Source organism: Corapipo altera, unplaced genomic scaffold (genome assembly GCF_003945725.1).
Source record: "Corapipo altera isolate COAL_440 unplaced genomic scaffold, ASM394572v1 61305, whole genome shotgun sequence".
Taxonomy (NCBI): Eukaryota; Metazoa; Chordata; class Aves; order Passeriformes; family Pipridae; genus Corapipo; species Corapipo altera.
Genome location: NW_020884909.1, coordinates 3,517,977 through 3,538,360, shown reverse-complemented (window position 1 = coordinate 3,538,360; position 20,384 = coordinate 3,517,977). Strand labels below are relative to the sequence as shown.

The following is a 20,384-nucleotide window of genomic DNA, read 5'->3' as shown; positions in this document are numbered from 1 at the left end:
TATAAGCAGGAGCTCCCAGACAAAAGAGTCTTTCCTGCATTCATTAATGCATTCCTCCAGAATGCAAATAACCAGGTTATGGCTGTAGGCTGTACAGGTGAGGCCACAGCAGAACTGTGAATCCACAGAAGGGCTCTGGATTTGTATCCTTCTTTGTCCAGGGGCTAAAGCTTTCTAGGAAATCCTAAAACAAACAAACAAACAAAAAACCCACCAACCAACCAACCAACCAAAAAAACCCCAAACCAAAACAAAACCAAAATCAAACAAACAAACAAACAAACAAAACTAAAAAGCAATTAGGTAGTGCAAAAGGCATTTTTTTATTAAGGAACCTATATAGAAGGAAGTGCTGTTGTTAAACCAAAAAGCGTAATCCACCAAAAATACCGGGAGCTGGATACTTTTAAAATGTATCTTGTGCCACAAAGAGATGATACACCTTGTGTTACACCTGTTGTTGTTACAGCAGGTAACTGCTACTCTAGTTTTTTAAATCTAGGTGCATCTTCTAACCAGTAAAATCACATGAGAAAATAGCTGACAGAAGAATCACATTTACTGTGCTGGACTGCTGCCTGATGCTTAGTTCATCTGACTAGATTCCCCATAAATTTATGTTTCAGCGAATTATTCAGTTTACAGGAGCATAACCATGATCCTTGGAGTGGATTTGGTAGTTTGATCTGCTTGAAAACATCTCTGAACTAATCAGAGGCACATTCTTTTTGGGTAGAGGAATTTGTGGCAGACCTTCCTGACCTTTCAGTGATAGATAGCAGAGATGTTTAGCATCCACACAGGTTCTGCTATTATGGTTATTCATTCAGCACTCACAGACTGAAATATCATAACAGAAGGAGTAACTTCTGCCTTAGTGAAGTTTGTAATGTATGACAACTCACAATTCATGTTGCATCTTTCTTTTTCAAATCCTGATGTGACCAAAGTAACTTTACTCATGGCAAACTCAGAAATGTCCCTTTCCTTCTTGTTTTTCTATTATAGATCTCGTTTTAAGTAATGAGTGCATTGACAGAAAAAAAAATGAAGCTAGAAACTTAAAACATGTACCCTGCTAAAGCAACAAACCCTGAAAGATCTTTTCCATGGGTCAGCTCTGTACTTTACTGAAGGGGAGTGGTAGCCGTAATTTTCCCAAATTGTGCCTGTTGGAATGCCAGAACCAAGCAAGAGTTTGTTTTCAGCAACTTTATAGGCCAAAATCAGATAATATGAGAACTCAGTTGCATATTTCTGGACATTTTCAGGATGGGAAAAACATAGCAAAGAAAGAGGAAAGGTGAGAATTTCCTCGACAGAATCTTCTGAGATGCTCTAGTGGTTTGGGAGAGTAGTTGTACTAAAAGTAATTTAAAAAGTTGCTTGGGCAGTTTTGAAAGCTAATCCTTATTTACTGGAGAGAAGAAAGTTAATTTTTCTAAAATCAGTTGTGAAATATAGTAACTTCTAGTTCAATTATAAGTGGGCAGAATCTGCATGAACAAGTACTCTTATTTTCTTCCAGGTTGCTGATGTGCAGTTTATAAGAGTGAATTCCTGCTATGTGTCACTGAAAATTCCAGTTTTCTGAGTAAAAGGTAGTACTCCACCACAGTTATACCCTTGTCCTACACCTTATTAGTAGGTGCTGGTAAGATACTGACATACCAACTTGGTGTTGTATGTTAAGTTTGTACTGACTTCAATAGGAGACTTTGCTGCTACTTGAGCTGATTACCATCGGAATAAAAATTTTAAACTTCACCTAGATTTGTTTCTTTTCTGATGCAAATTTGACTACTTTATTATCTTTGGCTACTTTCTCATCTTTAAGCACCTGCTTAAATCTTATCAAAGTTACCCTCAGCCTGCAGAAAGGGCCCTGGGGGTCCTGGTCGATGGCAAGTTGAATCTGAGCCAGCAGTGCCCTGGCAGCCAGGAGGGCCAACCCTGTCCTGGGGGCATCAGGCAAAGCATCACCAGCAGGTCGAGGGAGGGGATTGTCCTGCTCTGCTCTGACCTGGGGCAGCCTCACCTTGAATATTGTGTGCAGTTTGGGGCACCACAACGTAAGAAAGATATGAAGCTGTTAGAAAGCTGTCCAACGGAGGCAACGAGGATGGTGAAGGGTTTGGAGGGGAAGCTTTATGAGAAGTGACTGAGGGCACTTGGTCTGTTCAGCTGGAGGAGATTGAGGAGAGAGTTCATTGCAGTTACAACTTCCTTGTGAGGGGAGGAGGAGGGGCAGACACTGATCTCTGCTCTGTGGCGACCAGTGACAGGACCCAAGGGAATGGCCTGAAACTGAGTCAGGAGAGGTTTAGACTGGATATTAGAAAAAGGTTCTTCCCCCAAGGGTGGTTGGGCACTGAACAGGCTCCCCAGGGCAGTGGGCACAGCACCAAGCCTGACAGAGTTCAAGAAGTGTTTGGACAATAGTCTCAGGCACATGGTGTGAGTCTTGGGGTGTCCTATGCAGGACCAGGAGTTGTACTTGATGATCCTCATGGGTCCCTTCCAATTGTGGACATATTCTATGATAGACTCCCACACTCCCCCAACCTGCCCACAACTTCCTTTCAGGTAGTTGTAAGAGAACAAATAAGTTCTCCCCAAGCCTCCTTTTCTCATAGTTTTTTTAAGCACTTTTGGAATAGCCTCAACATTCTGTTCTCCAAACACCAATCTCGATCCTCGTTTGTTATGTGTTACTGTGACATCTTCAGTCCCTGCCACTAAGGAATTATAAATAAATAAATAAATAAATCTACCAACAAACCAACAAAAGCAAAAAACACGGTAAAAGAGACAACACAAAGCAATCTTACCAACCAAAAAAATTAAATTATTTTTCTACAACACACGTAAACTTACACTGCATCAAGTGGTTAAAGAAGGGTTGTCTCCTTAATTGTTTTCAAAGTAAGCACATGGCACAAAGGATCCCGTGGCTCCACCACTCCCCCCTGAAGAGAGGTCTTTGTCTCTCGGTCTGTTGACGCTGGGTGTTTTTTTTTTCCCTCCTCAAAGTATTCAAGTGTTGTTTATTTTCTCAGCCCCTAGAGCACAGCCCGCTTTCAGGCAAGACAATGCTCTGAAGGGCGCAGCCAGCCAGCCCCTTTCCTTCACGGGCGGGCAGACGACCCCGCAAGGAGCCTCCTCCTGCCTCCCGGCGCTCCCGGCACCGGGAGCCGCCGATTCCCTCCGTCCCGCCCGCTGTGCTCTGCCACGAGGGGTCACCAGAGGAACCCGCATCACCACGGAGGGACAGGGAAGTAAAAACATAGAGCAGCCCTTCCCCCCCCCCAACACACACACCGGCAAAAAACCCCTCAAACCAACCAACCAAACAAAAAAACCCCACCCCAAACCAACAAACCAAAGCAAAACAACAACGCGCACAAAACCCCCAAAACACACGCACACACACACAGAGGAAAAGAAATTAGCACAAACCGGCACCACCGTGCCTGACACGTTTTTCCTCTTTCCTGGCTCTCCACTAGGTGACAGCAGCGAAACCGGAGTGAAGCATCCCGTAATGGACTTCTGGAGAAAACTATTTTATCCTTTTTGCTAAACCCTCAGAGAGTAATGCAGTCGAGAGACTCGTATTATTGGCTGTTTTCCTGGAAATTACAGAGCCCTTTGCTTTTAGGCTTCCCGCCTGCAGGCCTCAATAATTTACAAAAGTACGTCTCTGCATTGTATGCACTTAAAGCAAATGTACTTGGGCTGGAACAAAGTCAAGTATTGTTGGTTTAATGCAAGTAGTTACTTCATAATGTCAGCGATTAGTCTTGTAAAATACTCCCAAGTTCTTACTTTCATAAGCTGTATGGGCCTGATCTTTCAGACAAGAATCTCCAGCTACACTGAAACTGCAGCAAGGCAGGAGGTTGAGTTCCCGTGTATATTTACACCAATGTCCAATTTTCTAACAGGGATACTAATTTCATGCATGTACATTTAAATGCTGCTACTCCTTTGCTGTTGGCTGCTCACCAGATTAAAGCAGTAAGCTCTTTTATCATGAATCCTTATGATAACCAGATAAACCAGTTATGGCACAAGCTAGACTAGGGTCCAAGTAGTTACAGCACAAACAAGAATCAAACATGGAGCAGATGAAAAGGAAGGAATTGAATGCACCTATCTGAAAGCAAATCCATCTTGACATGAGTTAAAGCACTGTAAATCTGCTATAAAGAGGGCACATTCTAGAATTCAGAGGGGACACTACAAACCCTCTATCTCGGTCCTAGTCCTGGCCTAATCCAGAGGGAGGTTTTTTTGTGGGACAAGAAGTAGAACTGATATAACCCCAATTTTCCAGCTTCTGTGCATCTGTGAGATTCTCTTGTGTGAGTAGGGGAAATCCCTTCATAGCTTCTTAGACACCAAATACAGAGGTATAAAGGGTTTGTAGCACCCAGAATATTTTTCAGAAAGGAAATAATTATTCAAAGTTCTTCTCTCCCTGTCCACTCACTTTTTATTTTGTCATTTTGTCTCATGTTTTCATTATTCTGAATTATTCTGAGGTGTATGAACTTAATTGTCTGTGTGCCCTTAACATTTAACTTTTTGTTTCTTTTATTTACAAACATAGCTTTTCATAGCCTGGCTCTATGACTTTAATGTTTTTAAAGTGTATTGTAATTCAAGTTTATATTCTAGTATTTCACCAATGTTGTTCCAGTTTTTGACATGTTAGATTAAAAAAGGGTTGTCACTCCATCTTTTGGGATAGCAGAGATGCTACATGTAGAAAAAAGGTCACATAGGGATGCAGAAACTCCGTCCTAGGTCTTAGGGAATTCTTTTCATAGAAACTCAGTCATCTGTTTTTTGTTTTTCTTCTCTGAAAACATGTAAGAAAACATTTATGCTTTTAGGCTACCTTTATACTAAATGCTGCATCATTGGAATAATACATTCAGTCACTAGGTAGGGTGTGAATTTTTGTTTTATAATTCTTTGTGATATCTTAAATGATGCTTTGTACTACTTTTCTATATTCTAAAAATAGCTATCATAAAAAGATGAAGGGGGTGTTTATTAGGACAAATAGTCAGCTAGTTTCTGTACATACAATATGTAACATACCACACATAATGACCTAAATGACTAGTCCAAAGAAGGCACTAATAAAAGTAGAATATTTATAGTTTTCTATTTAAATTATACCTGTAAGGAGACATTCAGCCATGTTCAGGGTATTTATCTCTTTTCAGGATTCCTGCTGCACAGGGATTTTCTAAAGTAGTGTTGTCAAACACATTATATTTGTGACCAAAAAAAAAAAAAAAAAGAATTCAAAAAAAAGAGGGGAGAGGAATACTTTAATAAAAATATTTATTGGAAAAAAATCCCCATCAGCATCATTTGGCTGTATTAAGTAAGTAAAACACTGAGTGTGACTATGGTAATTAGGATGCAAACAGCAAGTACTATGAGCAGGATGATTCGACAATATTTGGAATGCTTTTTTTCTCTCTCTTTCTTTTTTAACAAGGTATCATACCCAGGAGTATAAATATCCCCCATCCAGAACTGTAGATCATTAGGATTTTCCTAGAAAAAAAAATCAGAAAATAAACTCAGTTTCTCTCTGTTGCACATAAAGTCATTAGAACATACCCAGAAGTATTTTGGCTATCATCAGATACTGATTAATGAATTTAAGACATCACAGCACATATGTAAGACACTTTCACTTGAACGTAGGTTGTGCTACTTGCCAGATGCTGCGAATGTTCCACTGGGGAAAATTAAAACCACACTTTTCAGCCAGGAACCAAATGTAGGACACCAGCTATTGAAATGTGATCAAAAAACCTAGAACAGACCACGTTGTCTTCTCAGGAAGAGATGTCGTTGTATAAACACAGATCTCACTCTCTTTCCCAAAAGTGGAACAGCAGAAAAAAAGCTTACAAAAGTAATCCTAAAAGTGATTTGTGCCAACCCACAGGCAGGCAAGATCCTGCATAGTGTGGATGAGGCTCAGAAAATGTATGTAATTTGATAACAGAATTTTGCTATGAACAGTTATTAACGTGACTGTATAGTATTTAAGCACCATATTTATAGCTCTTCCCTATATAAACAGGGAAGCTGAGTTGCATAGTGTTGTGGTTTAAGACTTTCTTTAAGTCAGAGATCATGTTCTGCAGAGCTGAAATTCCTGGAGTCTCACCAGATGCACAGACTTCCTTTCCCGATCAGACTCACGTTGGTGTCATGTCTGTACCAAAAAAATACCTCCATATTTACTTCTGGAATTCCACCAAAAGGACCAAGCGGGCTGAACAGGCCTCACAGTGGTTCATGCATGCACAACACAGCCCACAGCAATCCACTTTGCTCCAGCTCAGCTCAGCAGTGCATTACCTTTATGTGGCTGGCCAAGTTAGAGTGCAGCGAGTGTCTGTCATAGTCCTGCACGGTCCAGGAAGGGGTCTTTTTCTTCTCCTCCCAGTCGTCATCCACCTGGATATCACTATACAATGGGTTTCTTTTGATGGTGGATTTCAGAGTGATGGGTGTAATGTGTTTCCCCAGGGCTTTGTCCATCATTTCTTGACTGACCCTGTTCAAGTCTAAGCCTGGCAGCTCAGTGACAGTTCTTTTTTCTCTCTGTAAGGCACAAGTTAGATCAGAAGCTGCCTTTATCTTCGTTTACCTACCCTTGCAGAATTAGCATTTATAATACAGCAGAATCCTCTTTAAAATTACACATGCAACAATTTTTCTCATTCTGGCAAACATATATAGTGCAGTAAAGGAGACCAACTGTTCACTTCGTGCAGATTTTTTCCTTCTGGGGAACGCAGGTGGGTGCAACATTAAGTTCCTTTGCAAGTGTGAACTGACATAATGCCTGCTGAAAGAAAGCTTCTGCTTTAGCAAAACAGTGCTATGGAGCACTACAGTACAACATGTAGTTCTGGTGAAAGCCACGGGTGTATGATGCAAAAGCAGAGCTGCAAGGACAAAGCAGAATGAAGCACAGGGGTAGCAGCATATAAATGACAGCCTCGAATGGAATTGCACCTCTGGCAGCAAGGATTTGATTCACAGTTCTGTTCATGCTGTTGAATGCTAGACTCATGTTAGGATGTCAAAGATGGTCCTTATTCAACTGAAAGTCCTTTTTTCGGGCACTGTCAGAACTCACAGGTAATTAAATATCTGAGCAGCCTCCCAGCCACAAAAAGTTGTTAAATCAGACCTTTTAGAACATGGGGGTGACAAGAGAAGAGGATGAACAACCCTAGTGGGATCACAGTTTTTGAGAACTTGCAAGCTGCTTCTTAAAACAGCATCAAGAACCTCTTTATGGGTCAGTTAGATAGTAGCTACCATATTTTTCAGTCTGTAATTGCATGGAGGAATGCAATCAGACTTTCCAACTCAGACTGTTCAACATTTTGGTTCACCACAACCTTCTGTCCACGAGACTTTGAATTAACCTGTCACTGATCTGGGGTTCCATCACGCATCAACTTCCTGAGAGACCTGCTCCTGACAGAGCCCTTGCCCTACACTAACACCCCTCCCATCTCTCGGGGCTGCTTCTACAGAACCACCACAGTGCAAATTCGTCCTTCCTCATTGGTGACGCTGCTTCCCCATCAGTTTGTCCTTACAAACTCCATGTTGAGACAAGGGGAGCCTTGGCCTGACCCAGTGGCCCTGTGTCAGGTGTGCTGAGCAGGGGGCAGTCCCCAGCCCTCTCCCACTTTCAGAAATCACAAGGGTCCGGGCAATGCCTGCTACAAGACTCACATGAGGTAAGTGCACATAATAAACAACCAGTGAGGAAGCTGGGTCCTGAGAAACTTACTTCCATTGAAGGATGTCTTTCCCAGAGTATTTCACTTTTATGGACATCTCCAGCTGTGAAATCACCACAGGTTGGACTTCAGCTGCAAAAGGGCTGGGAGCATGTCCTGCTTCTCCTGCCACCTCTCTGGTGGGAGCCCAGAGAATCTGACCTCCTGCACACTGGCTCTGGAAGCTGCTTGGATCCCACATCAGTCAGTGCAGGTCCCTGAGATGATAGCAAACTGCTGGCTTCTTCTGCTTGAGTAATTCTGTGCCCCCTTTTGCGCTGGTGAATCCACTTTCAGTGGAAGTCAGCCACTGCATGTCATCACCTACTTAATGACTGCAGTGTCTGTACATCCGTAGACACGTCTGGGGTGTCTGGGGCAGGCAGGTGAAGAAGGATCTGTGAGGAATGGTTTCCTTCAGAAAGTGAAGGTGGAGAAAACAAAACAACAGACTTTTTCTAAGAAACCCTGGGAGGAAGCATCATGCTGGCATTCGTATCACTAAATCCTGCAGAAGTGACTAAGCATGCTTCCCATCAATAATTGCCATTAGTAGGCGGGTGGATCCTCAGTGACCTCCTGTCCCTCTGTTAGTTCATAATTTCCACATGTTGTTCCTTAGCCTCCACATATCCCTTGACAATACTGCTCTTTGCATTGCAGTTACAGCTGGCACTGAAGCCCTCTGGGCTGTACTGGCCAGATTTCAGCTGAGCTGGTGTTTTTTAACTGCCTTTTCTTTCTGACTGCGTTTTATTTTATTTATTTTATTTCTTATTTAAAATTTGTTATTGACCTTAATGATTCTTCCCTCAGGCTTGCTAGATAGTTGAACTTGGAGAACATTTTGTCGAAGAACGCGAACTGTGTCACCAGGGGATGTTTAGTCTCCCTAGGCTAAAATGTTGTGAAAAGAATGTGACTTGACAGTAATTTCTAAAGCTGTTTTAAATAAAATTCTCTTCCAAACTTGGAAGAGATGGCATGATGCAAATGTTTTTCATAAAGAGAAGGCTTTGTGGCAAAACATTTTGCCCCTTCTTTTTGGAATACCTTTCTTTTCATAGGCATGAGAATAGAAGAATGTGGTAGTTTGGAGCAGAGGTAGAGAGGAAATAGCCTGGGACAGGGAACAGGGTTTTACCATGAGAACTGGACTGGAATTTAGGATAGGATATAATTTGCAGAAGTTTTAGAGAACAGACATTAAAGTGACAGGCTAATCGGGAGAATACATTAGAGTACAGACAGATGCTTGGTTGTAAAACTTGTGCAGTAAATATGTCCTAGAGACTGGTTAGGGAAAAGAAAGGACAGAAGCCTGAAGGACATAAAAAAAGTTTTAGGTCTAAGAAATCATACAGAGAATTATGAAGAAGATTGCATTAAACATATGCATGTATAGAAGCAGAGAAACATAAGATTAGATAATAAAAACATGCTTGCTAGTATTGATTCTTGCAAAAACTCCTTTTTATTTTCTGCTAAGATGTAAAACATGTCCCAACCACTGTCACAGACTTCTATGTTTTGATTCTGATTCATAAAGCAAATGTTCAAAGAAAGATGAAAGTATTGTAAATTTAGGTATTCGTTACAGAGTTCATATAATATACACTGATTCTAAGAAGTCAGTATGAATTAGGGTGGAACAGAACAAATCAGAGGCAATTTATGTTGTTATTTACTGAATGGAATGAAGGAACAGCAAATATTCAAGCACTAACTAGGAAGAACACTGAGAAACTATAGATGAAATGAGTTGACAAAATACACATTTAACAAGATGAAAAATGCTCACCTCTGCAAACACATAGCTGTGTTTGATCTACATATAGTTCATAAGCAAGAAAGCTGTTATGGTTTATAACTTGTGTTTCACTGAGAACAGTTTGTCCCTCTTTGACAGACTCAGAGAGCTGGCATGTACAAAATTAGGATTCTGTAAAAAGCCCAAAGATCAATAGAGAGTCAGTGTTAGTTGATTCCTGAACCGACATGTGCTTGCTCCACATTTTTTTCTTGCTGATTATTTCATAATGTGAATTAAGCATGTAGATGCATTACAATACATATAATTAAAATTATAATTTAACCTTTGTTACTAGGAAATATTTTAATCTCGTTTTTTTTCTTGACTTTATCCTTTCATTCTCTCTGCTGCTGTTGTTAGCACTGAAACAACCTAAGAACCTAACCACTCTTTCCTCGGCCTGTGATATGAGACATCACCCACCAAAAACAGGACATCAACAGTTAAGGCTAGGCCTTGGTTTCAAGCCTATCTACCTGAAAGAAGAGAACAGAGAGATACTTAAAAAAAATAAAGCAAATTTACTTGCTGGAATTCAAATTTTTCTTTCCTTGCCCACCGAAGAGAATCAGTTCCTCTTGTCTGGTGGCCAGCCCTGGTCTCCAGCTGATATTGGGAAAGATGCTCAATGAAGGAAAGAAATGCTGTTGATGGGCAGCTATACCTAGAAGTTTTAACCAAGGGAGGCTAAAGAAACCTATGGCCACTAGATATTGCAATGTTTGTTTTGTAACAGCCTCCTCAATCCTAGTGAAGGTGGGTAGCAGGGTGATTATTATATTTGATAGTAATTTGTTAAATACTATAACCCTCTGTTGTGCAAAAGATTTGTAACACATCCTGGAGGATTCTCCTAGCACTTGGAAGGGCATTTTTCTGCTTTAAAGACCTACTTTGAAGGGAGAAAAAGATCTGAAAGACAAAAAGTTCCTAGGGTGTAACCAAGCATCCCTGTGATAGTTGTAACAAGTGCACAGGTATTGCTAGACATTTGGACAATAAAAAAAGCTTATCTATTATGATGAATAATTATTAGCACTTTAGAATTATTTTCAACAAATCTGATCTCATAGAGGATGCTATGGAAAAGCAATTGGGTAGGCAAGGAGTAACCAGGTGTAGGTAAGGAGATATGAAAGACAGTAGGGCAGTGAGCTCACATAAGGATTCCTGAGAATGCAGAGTAAGTCCAGAGGAGGGCCATGAAGATGATCAGGGGGCTGGAGCACCTCTCCTATGAAAACAGGTTGAGAGAGCTGGGGTTGTTCAGCATGACGAAGAGAAGGCTACAGGGAGATCATGTAGCAGCCTTCCAGTACCTACAGGGAGCTGACAAGAAAGCTGGAGAGAGACTTTTTACAATGATAGGACAAGGGGAAATGGCTTTAAGCTGAAAGAGGGAAGGTTTAGATTAGATATTAGGAAGAAATTCTTCCCTCTGAGGATGATGAGACCCTGGCATAGGTTGCCCAGAGAAGCTGTGGATACCCCATCCCTGGATGTGTTCAAGGCTGGGCTGGATGGGGCTTTGAAGCCACCTGTTTTAGTGGAAGATGTCCCTGCCCATGGCAGGGGGGTTGGAACTAGGTGATCTTTAAGGTCCCTTCCAAGTCAAACCATTCTATAATTCTATGATTCTAGGAATGAAAGTTTTCTTATAGAAGGAAATGAAGGGATCTGGATTGTTTGTCAGAGTTATTAAGGCAGCCTCATGTACTACAAAGCAACCTGGGAAGTCACCTGACATGAATAGAAAAGAGATCAGTAGATGATTGTAACCACTTAAGCCAGTGTGACAGGGATGTTTAGAGAAAAGTAGGCAATCATATGGACTATTTTAATTGTGCACCATTGGGACTACTTCTATCCTTATAATGAATTGTTTCGTTTAAAAAATGTGTTTTATCTGTTGCCGGTAATGGAGTTCTGCAGGGTTGTGAGTGCATTACATAAAAACTTTTGTACAGTCTCAGACCAAAGCTCCTGCCAACCTTGCAGCTGGCTCTGATAGTGGCCAGTTGCAGATGTCTGGGGAAGAATAAGGGAGAGAGTGGAAATACATAATGCACATATGATCCAGAGGAAAAAGAAGTGACTCTAACCTATAGATAAAAAAACCCCTAACTTATGAATAAAAAAACCAAACCTCTCTTGTGCTGGTACAGTGAGGTACAAGCAAAGGCAGGACACAGGCATTAAGTGAGATGTAATACCTGCAGGCCAAAAGAGCACCGTGCCAAGAAGTAGCATGCTGCTCAAAGACTAAGTGCTCTGTGCTGTTTTCCAAAAATAGGGAAAAAAGGGAAATACAAGCAAGAAAGAGCAGTCTGAGAATTGCAGAAAATTACCAGGTTGAATAAAGGGTACACGTGCAACCTGGCTATCAGAAACAGATATAGGGGATTACCTGGTGTACACTGTGCATTAAAACATATTATGGGGCAGAGAGTCAACTGAGACTGGAAATTTTAAGGGTGATCAGAATGTGGTCAGCAATTATCCATTTGCAAGAGAAAGTCTGTGCTTTTTATGCTGCTTTTCACAAGGTAGGACCAAGATTCCTGGACTTCTTCATGGTTTGGTTTAGTCAAAGTAGTCTATGAAAATACATACTAAGCAGGGAAGCTGTTTAGTTTGCCTGATACCAAAGAGGAAAGTCCAGAGAAAAAGCAACAACTTTTTGTCTTTACATCAAACTTTGTTTTATAATGGAAACAAATTATAAAACTTATGGGTGAAGAAAACACATTGGCACTTAAGTGCATTTGAATTTAAGGGATCTCATAATAAAGGTCTGGAAAAGGACAAACACACCACTGAGGAGTCACTTTGCATGGGGAGTCCTGAGTAGCATTAGTTTCTTAAAAGCAAATTAGCTTTTAAGGGAGAATTTGGGCTACTCTCAAGGTTTAATGACTTTGGGAATCTTTAGATCATGCACATATGTTCTGAAATTAATTCTCCCTCCTCCACCCCCCCCTCCCCTTTTTCCGTTTCTGAATTAACTAACCCTTAACCTCATTGCTCTCTCATCTTAAAGGAAAATATGTTATTCCTGTGCCGTTAGTTCTCCACTGTGCCATTGTGTTTATTCTAGGGTCTGGAACTCATCAGTACTTTTCCCTTTATTTGATTGTCAGCAAAAGGGGGAAAAGGAGGTGAGCCCTTAAGGTGGAAAGAATAAGGCACAATGATTTTTATCTGAGCACCTTGAATTCACTAGTGACTACACTTTAAAAAAGTATAGGTTGCGTCCTAGGTTTAACATTCATAAAACATACCACATTGCAAACTCCCTTTCTGGAGACTTAGTGAGTACAGACATTTCCTTTGAAACAGCCATCCCGGGGCTGGGAACAGAGTTCCAGGAAAACCTTCTCGCTGGTGGCAAAGAGCAGAGCACAAGTCAGAAAGCACAGGGCTCCCCACACACTTTTAGTCCTCCCGCAGCTCTGCAGCCCTTGGCTCGGTGACAGTGCGTTCTGTTTGACAACAATGGGAAGAAGGATCCCTGCTGCGGAGGAGGCTCTGTGTGTGGCTGCCTCTATCCTGCACAAAATAGGGGCTTGGAGGGAAAGGGGGGTGAGGAGGGGGGGGGGGGAGTGTGGCCAGCTTTGCACCATACCCTATTGTTTGGGATCCTTCAGGCTCCGTCCCTCGGTTAGGGCTGTTTGCATGGGAGACTACAGGCGACCGCGTGTTCCCCCGCTCCAGCTCTCCCTGGGGAGTCGCCAACAAAGATTATACAACACGAGCAGAGATGGCTGGAGGCATTGGAGCAGGCAGAGGGAAGGGTGTCTGGGGTGGGGAAGAAGCTAGGGAAAGTAAAGCGAGCGGCAGGAGCGGGAGGACTTTTGCAAGTCCTCCTTTTGCAAGGAGGAGGACTGGAACGGACTCCGAGAGCGAGCAAAGGAGTTTGTGGAGCTGATGGGGAGAAATGTCTAAGAGGGGAGAAGTGCACCAGGAAGTAGCCGTGGGAGACTTTAAGCATCTTTCTTATCCCTTCCCCCAGGTTCACGGTTCCTTCGCTCCTACTCCTCATCCCCCTCGGGAATTTGACAGCCACCCTAAGCATCCTCAGGATGCAGACCCTTCACCACCCCCTCTACCCCCAACCACTTATGTATGTCTCCATCTCTTGACAAGAAACAGACCTTGGAGCTTTTGCTCATACTAGGGGTGGGGAAAGGCGAGGGGCTCCCCGAGCAGCAGGAAAGGAGCACTGTGGAGCAGCGAGTGGGGCCCAGAGGGGTGTGAGCTGATGCAGCTGTAGTGCTGCTGATCCAGACATGAACTTCTCCTCTGCCAGCTCCAGGGCCTCTGCTAGGCAATGCACATTTACATTTTTACCAAGAAATTGCTGCTACCTCTATATAATAACCTGGATTAATGCAGTCAGTGTGTTTCACACTTTCAACAGCTGTCTTTCTGTATAAGGGGAAGGTCAAAGTATAATGAGAAAAACAAGGCAAAATAAAAAGGAAGCTATGGTGAACATATATAAATTTGGAGCAAGAATCTCTAATGCTCTCTGCAGTGTGCCTTTTCATCCAGTTGGAGGGCTAAGGATATGATCTGACTTTCAATTTGAAGTATGTTTTTTTTCTTGCTTCTTCAGAGAGCGCATTCAGCGCGCCCTTTTAGTACAATTAATTGGTATTTGACTTCAGTAGACTCTTTGGGAAATTCTATAAAAATGTTGTAGAGCAGTAGGAAGCCTAATGTACTGAAATGAAGTCAGTGGTCCCCCTCCTGAAGAGAGTAACTCTTCTCGTGGAGCCTGATCCTCACTGAAGTCAATGGGAAAACTTCCAGGGATATTAGTGATGCAGATTAAGAGATGTATGAAGCTGAAACCACAGCTGATGTCTTAACCTCACAACGTTTGTGCCCTGATCCCTAAAACAAGGTAGAAAAATCAGGAAAAATGGCAGCCTCTTTTAGACCTTACCTGTAAATAGATTCTGTTGTGCCACCGCTGCACTCCAGGTAGAGCTGCATCTGGCAATTTTGCCCAGCTGGCTTTCAGACAGGTAGAGCTTTTCTCTAAAGACTTCACCTCCAGTTGCAGGAATTTATCGGGATGGTTGTTGTTTGGCAAAACAGAGAGGTCCATTTTTCTGTGCTGTAGAGTAACAACGAAAACAGCCTTACCCCAGCTTCTGCTTCCTGGCTGTGCATGCTCTTTCTATTATTAATGACGTGAAGAAGGATACGACAGTTTCCTGAAACTGTATCTGACCCCTGTTTGGTGTCAGGCTCACTTATATCATCTACCAATGATAAAAGATTGTTTAGAAGTGGCAGAGCAGACAGGACAAGTTTCTGTAAGTGCCTAGCTTAAGCTTTCAGGTTCAGAGTTTTTTTTGATAGATACATATGTGTTCATTAAAACTAACAGAGTACCAGTGAGGAGATGCATAAGACGCTTAAATGCATACCAGCACTTCCTCAAGTGATCTGCCAAAAATGCCAAGCCTACAATACTTCAAAGTAAGCTTTTTTTTTTTTCCCCAGAAAATTAGAAGCAGCTCCCAGTCCAAAGCAAGTCTTCCTTTTCTGTGGCAGTACCAAGAGGCTCCATTGTGCTGCGTGGGTTGGTACCATTTACCATGACAGCTACAACATGCACTTTTTTAAGTTTAGGGATTTCTTTCACAGTAAATTCTTCTTGACCCTGGGAAATATTAGATTGCTTCAAGTAATTGATAACAGAAGTTTTCAGGGAATTGATTCTGCTCCTGTTCAAGTGACTGGAAAAAACTGTTACTGACTTAAATGATGTAGTCTCAGTCCCTTCACTTCTATTATTTTATTTTGAGATTTGATATTTTCATCATCATTTTATGAGTCTTAAGTCCTTTTGACTTTCAGCTAATGAAGTTCCCCTCCTCACAATGGCTACTATGTACAACTAGCAAAAGTAGCCTTCTCCTTTTTATTTTAAGCTTTTCTTGAGACCTTTATGTTTCTCTAGGATATGTTTCATTTTTAACGACACTGCTGCAGAGGATAGGCTTTTGAAAGTTCATTGCTTGAAATCCAGGAAAACATGTTTTGGATCAAACTTGTGCTGAGAATTAGGGCATTGCAAAACTTTTAGTCTTTTACTTAGACCAGAGAATCGAACAAATCTATTTTCTGCACAGAAAATTGCTGGAATATAAAAAGAAAATAAAAATAGGAAAATGTTTTTTAAATCCTAATGTAATAAATGCTTATATATATATATATATGTACACATAAATTAAAATCCTTATCTACTTCAAAAACTCATGGTTTTTCCTTGCATGTATTTATTGGAGATTATTTTATGGCATATCCATTTAAAATTATTATTCTGGCGCCTTTCAAGTAGATGCTCAAGTAAGTACCTGTGAGCAGCCACAAAAGAGACAGTAGTGAGTGTGTTTCCAAGTGGATGTGCATGCTTCTGGGGAACCTGCTGCTACATTTACATCTATGTCTCCCCAGTGTAATGGACCTCAAAACACTAATACACCTTGCCAGTGTACTCTAGGGGATTACCATGAAGCTGCTGTTTTAGACTTGCCATGACATGTAGTTCTCGCTTTTTCCCTGTGCAGACAGTAATAATTTGTGTTTTAAAATAGGTGGGTATATATACAACCATGACTTCTTTCTTTAACATAGATAGACTTTCCAGCATCTCTCTAAACACAAGATTTTCTCTGTGCTACTGTAGCATATAATGTGGGTCTGCAACTGTGTGAATTTACATACCAACACTACTTTGATTAGACATGACATAAGAAGGTAAAAAAACACTTTATTAGGTCAGATCCCTCCTCCCCAGGATCTATCACCGTGTTTGAAAGGGAAAGAACCAATGGTGCTTAGGGAGACAGTGTACACCTGGCTACTTTCTGCAGTTCATTCTCCTTTTACTCCCTCAGAAGCCACACCATTTTTTTGTGCTTAAGTGTCTCTTCCCAGGCCTTTTATTATCTGTTTATAAACTCATGGTCCATAAATTGCTTTTCAGATCTTCTGGTACTACCTCCTCTAGAAGCAAGCTTCAGAACCTCATGACCATCTGCTTAAAGTGCTTTTACATCTTTTAAACTAATTTCCATACTAGTCATAGCGAGGATGCCCTCTTTGCAGTACTGCAGGATTTGAAGAAGAGCTCTCCACGTAGACTATCCACGCAGAATCTCCACGCAGGATTTTTTAAACCTCAACTGTGTTTAGTCTCTTCCTTTCCAGTCTGAAGTATCAGCTTTTTCAGTCTCATCTGGTAAGCCACCTAGTCTGTTCCCTTGCTCATTCTGTTTTCAGTGTGTTATGCTGTAATTCCACTACATTGTTCATGAGAGCACAACAAGCATAAATGAATGCAATGCTCAAGTCGTTCCAAAACAGTTACAAAAATGGGAAAAATTATGTCTTCTGACAACATGCAACAGTTTTTGGTATTCTCATAGAGCTAATAACTTCAGACCACAGTAACAAATTTTTCTTCACCTCTATGACTGCTAGTTGCAAGTTCAGTATCTTGTAGGAATAGTTTAGGCTATTTTCCATAGCTATAATACTTGACATTTTCCTACATCAAAATTTATCGGTCAATGTCTTGTCTAACTGCTCACTTTTTTGAATTTTTTCCCAAGTGAAGCAGCAGTCAGTTAACTAGAAGAGCTTAATGTCACCTGAAGAGCTGGAGAACTCAGTTTTCACTCTCTTTCTCATGCCGTGGATGAAAATGTGAAAAAACCTAAACCCTGCATTATTCTTTGGGGAACCATACTGCTGACTTCTCTTGTTTTTGTTTACTTTGGCTGAACACCAGGTATCTACTGGGCCTGCGCCCAGTCCCTCCAGAGGGAAGGTGAGGGGGGAAGTGGGGAAAAGAAGGGGAAAAAAACCCTACAGAATCGAAGCTGCTAAGAAAGGGTGTTTATATTTACACAAAGAGGGAAAATGTTATAAACGCTATACGCGCAAAGAAGAACTAAAAATAAAGATACTTCCCCACAGCTGATGCTTTTCCCCCCTGAAGGAACTGCCCGACCACTCCACTCAGCTACCTGGAAGAGAAGAGAAGAGAGCCCTTACTTCCTTCTCATCTTTTATGTCTGAGCTGACGTAACATAGTATGGAATATCTTATCGGTAAAATATACATCAAGTGATTTATCCTAATTCTGTTTCCCTCTCAGAGAGGGTAACAAACCCAATACAATCTCCACCCCTTATTCCATACTATTTTACGTCACACTCATATCCCATATGCGCCCATATCCCGCAATTATACAGGTCTGGTCTTCTACCTTGTCTCATCGTTGAGCACCAGCATCGGCTTAGTTCGAGTCTTCCTCATTTAGTGACTTTTCCTGCAACATACAACTCAGAATACGAATTAGTTTTTCCCCAAGGTTAAATCTCCTTGAGGCACTCACTGGGTTTCCCCATCTTCTCTCATTATCCACCAGGTGTATCCGGGTCCTTGAGCAAAGACAATCCCATGAATGGGTTTGCCTTTGCTTGAGGGAGGGTTAACTCAAACTTCTTTACCTAACATACCTCTCAAGTGAATCACTGGGACTTTGTCTCCATCCACAGTGTGAGGGGACTCTGCGGTGCCATGTTGCCACAGTACTTGCTTTGCAAGACCCAGAATGGTATTTCAGGCAGTTGCATGAGGCACCAGATAAGTCTCTAACCATCCAGTGGTTGCTTCCACCATGGTGAGCACATAGCATTTACCGTGGTGGGTCTGTTGCAGTGTGATATAATCAACCTGCCAAGCCTCTCCATATCTATACTTATCCCAATGTCCACCATACCACAGGGGCTTCACTCTTTTTCCTTGTTTAATGGCAGCACATGTCTCACAATCATGGATGACCTGGGAAATAATGTCCATAGTTAGATCCACCCCTCGGTCTTGCGCCCATCTATTAAGTGGCATCTCTGCCCTGATGGCATGAAGCATCATGTGCCCACAGAGCTAACAACAACTCTCCCTTATGCTGCCAATCTAGGTCGACTTGTGACACTGACTTGTGCAGCTCAGTCGGTTTGTTTGTTGTTGTGATGTTCCTCATTAGCTTGATTTTTGGGTACATGGGCATCTACATGGCAGACTCTCACAGTCACCTTCTCAATTCGAGTGGCAGTGTCTTGCCATAAATCAGCAGCCCAGATAGGTTTTCCTCTGCGCTTCCAATTGATCTTCTTCCACCGATCCAGTCACCCCCTCAGAGCATTGGCTATCACCCACGGGTTGGTGTAGAGGTAAAGCCTTGGCCATTTCTCTCAGTCAGCAATGTCCAGGGCTTTGAGTTCCGTGAACTGACTCCTTCCCCTTCAGTAGCTTCCGCCACTTGTCGGGTAGGACTCCATACAGCTGCTTTTCACTTCCGATTTTTCCCTACAATATATCAAGAACCATCAGCGAAGAGGGCATAACGTGTTTCTTCTTTGGCTAACTGATTGTATGGTGGAGCTTCCTCAGCCCGATCCACTTGTTCTTCTTCCTCATGGGCCAAACAGAAGTTTCCACCTTCAGGCCAATTCATTGTGATCTCTAAGATTCCAGGGCGATTCAAGAAGAGTCAAAAATAAAGATACTTCCCCACAACTGATGCTCTTCTCCCCCGAAGGAACTGCCTGACCGCTCTGCTCAGCTACTCAGAAGAGAGGAGAGCCCTTACTTCCTTCCCGTCTTTTATATCTGAGCTGACATAATATAGTATGGAATATCTTATTGGTAAAATATACATCAGGTGATCTATCCTAGTTCCGTTTCCCTCTCAGAGAGGGTAACAAACCTATTACACCTCTCCATCCTAAAAAATGACCAGTTTGCTTCCAATCCTTTAACCACCACAGAGGTTGCTCCTGTAGTTCTGTGTGAATGCAGCTTCTTGAATATCCTGTAATGAACTTTGTCAGAGACTTGTGTCCTCCAGACCCTCTTTGTTCAGGACACAACTGAAGCCATGCTGACACTCTCCTGAGTCCATGCTTATCCAGGTGCTCAGGGATCTTATTCTTTTTTATTGAGTATTACAGCACCAGGAAAGTAACTCAAGACTCCCTAATCTGTAGTTCAAAGGATTGCCTGGAGATCCCCTTTCCCATAGGCAGGAATTACGCTGCAGTCTGCCAGTCCTCTGGCAGAAATGACACTGTTTGGAATGACACCTTAGGCACCATGGCAAGTGGTTCTGTAATTTCCCAATTGTGTTCTTCCCAAATTCTCAGATGACTGCCACCCTAGAAACCTATTAGCATCGAACATATTTATTTGGTCGTACATTCCTGTGTCTTTTGTCCACCTTGATCCAGCTTCTCTGACATCTCTGCTACAAGGAATATGCAAGGTTGTTGCATATTTTATCTGGAAAGGCCAACACAACTAATTCACTGAACTTCCCTTTCATAGCTCTATCGTTCCTGACCGTCCCTTTCACGCTTGTGTTATCAAATGGACTCACTATCTCCCTGTCTGGCTTCCTGGCTTTGATGTATTTCAAGTTCCTTTCCTATTAGTTTGAGCATCTTTTCTATGGAGTTATTTAAATTCTGAGTGCTTCTAATTTTCTTTTTTTTACAATTGACCTGTTAGGCTCTAGGGCTGCCATTGGTCTCATGATGCAGGCAAGCTTTCAATTTTTGGTATATTTTAGAATAGGCAAATGGCTGCTTCTCTGTCACTGAAGATGACAACAAAAACTGAATGTGGCAATGTGATTAAAA

At 41.9% G+C, this 20,384-nt stretch overlaps 1 protein-coding gene across 1 annotated transcript; it reads right to left on the bottom strand.

Moving 5' to 3' along the window:
• Positions 1 to 5,400: 5,400 nt before the first annotated feature.
• On the bottom strand, positions 5,401 to 19,201 carry MINAR2 (membrane integral NOTCH2 associated receptor 2). Its single transcript, XM_027652992.1, is given in 6 exon segments — positions 5,401 to 5,580; positions 6,400 to 6,645; positions 14,609 to 14,809; positions 14,812 to 14,982; positions 16,160 to 16,236; positions 19,072 to 19,201. Coding segments are annotated over 6 exon segments (1,005 nt in total).
• Between the last annotated feature and the right edge of the window lie 1,183 nt (positions 19,202 to 20,384).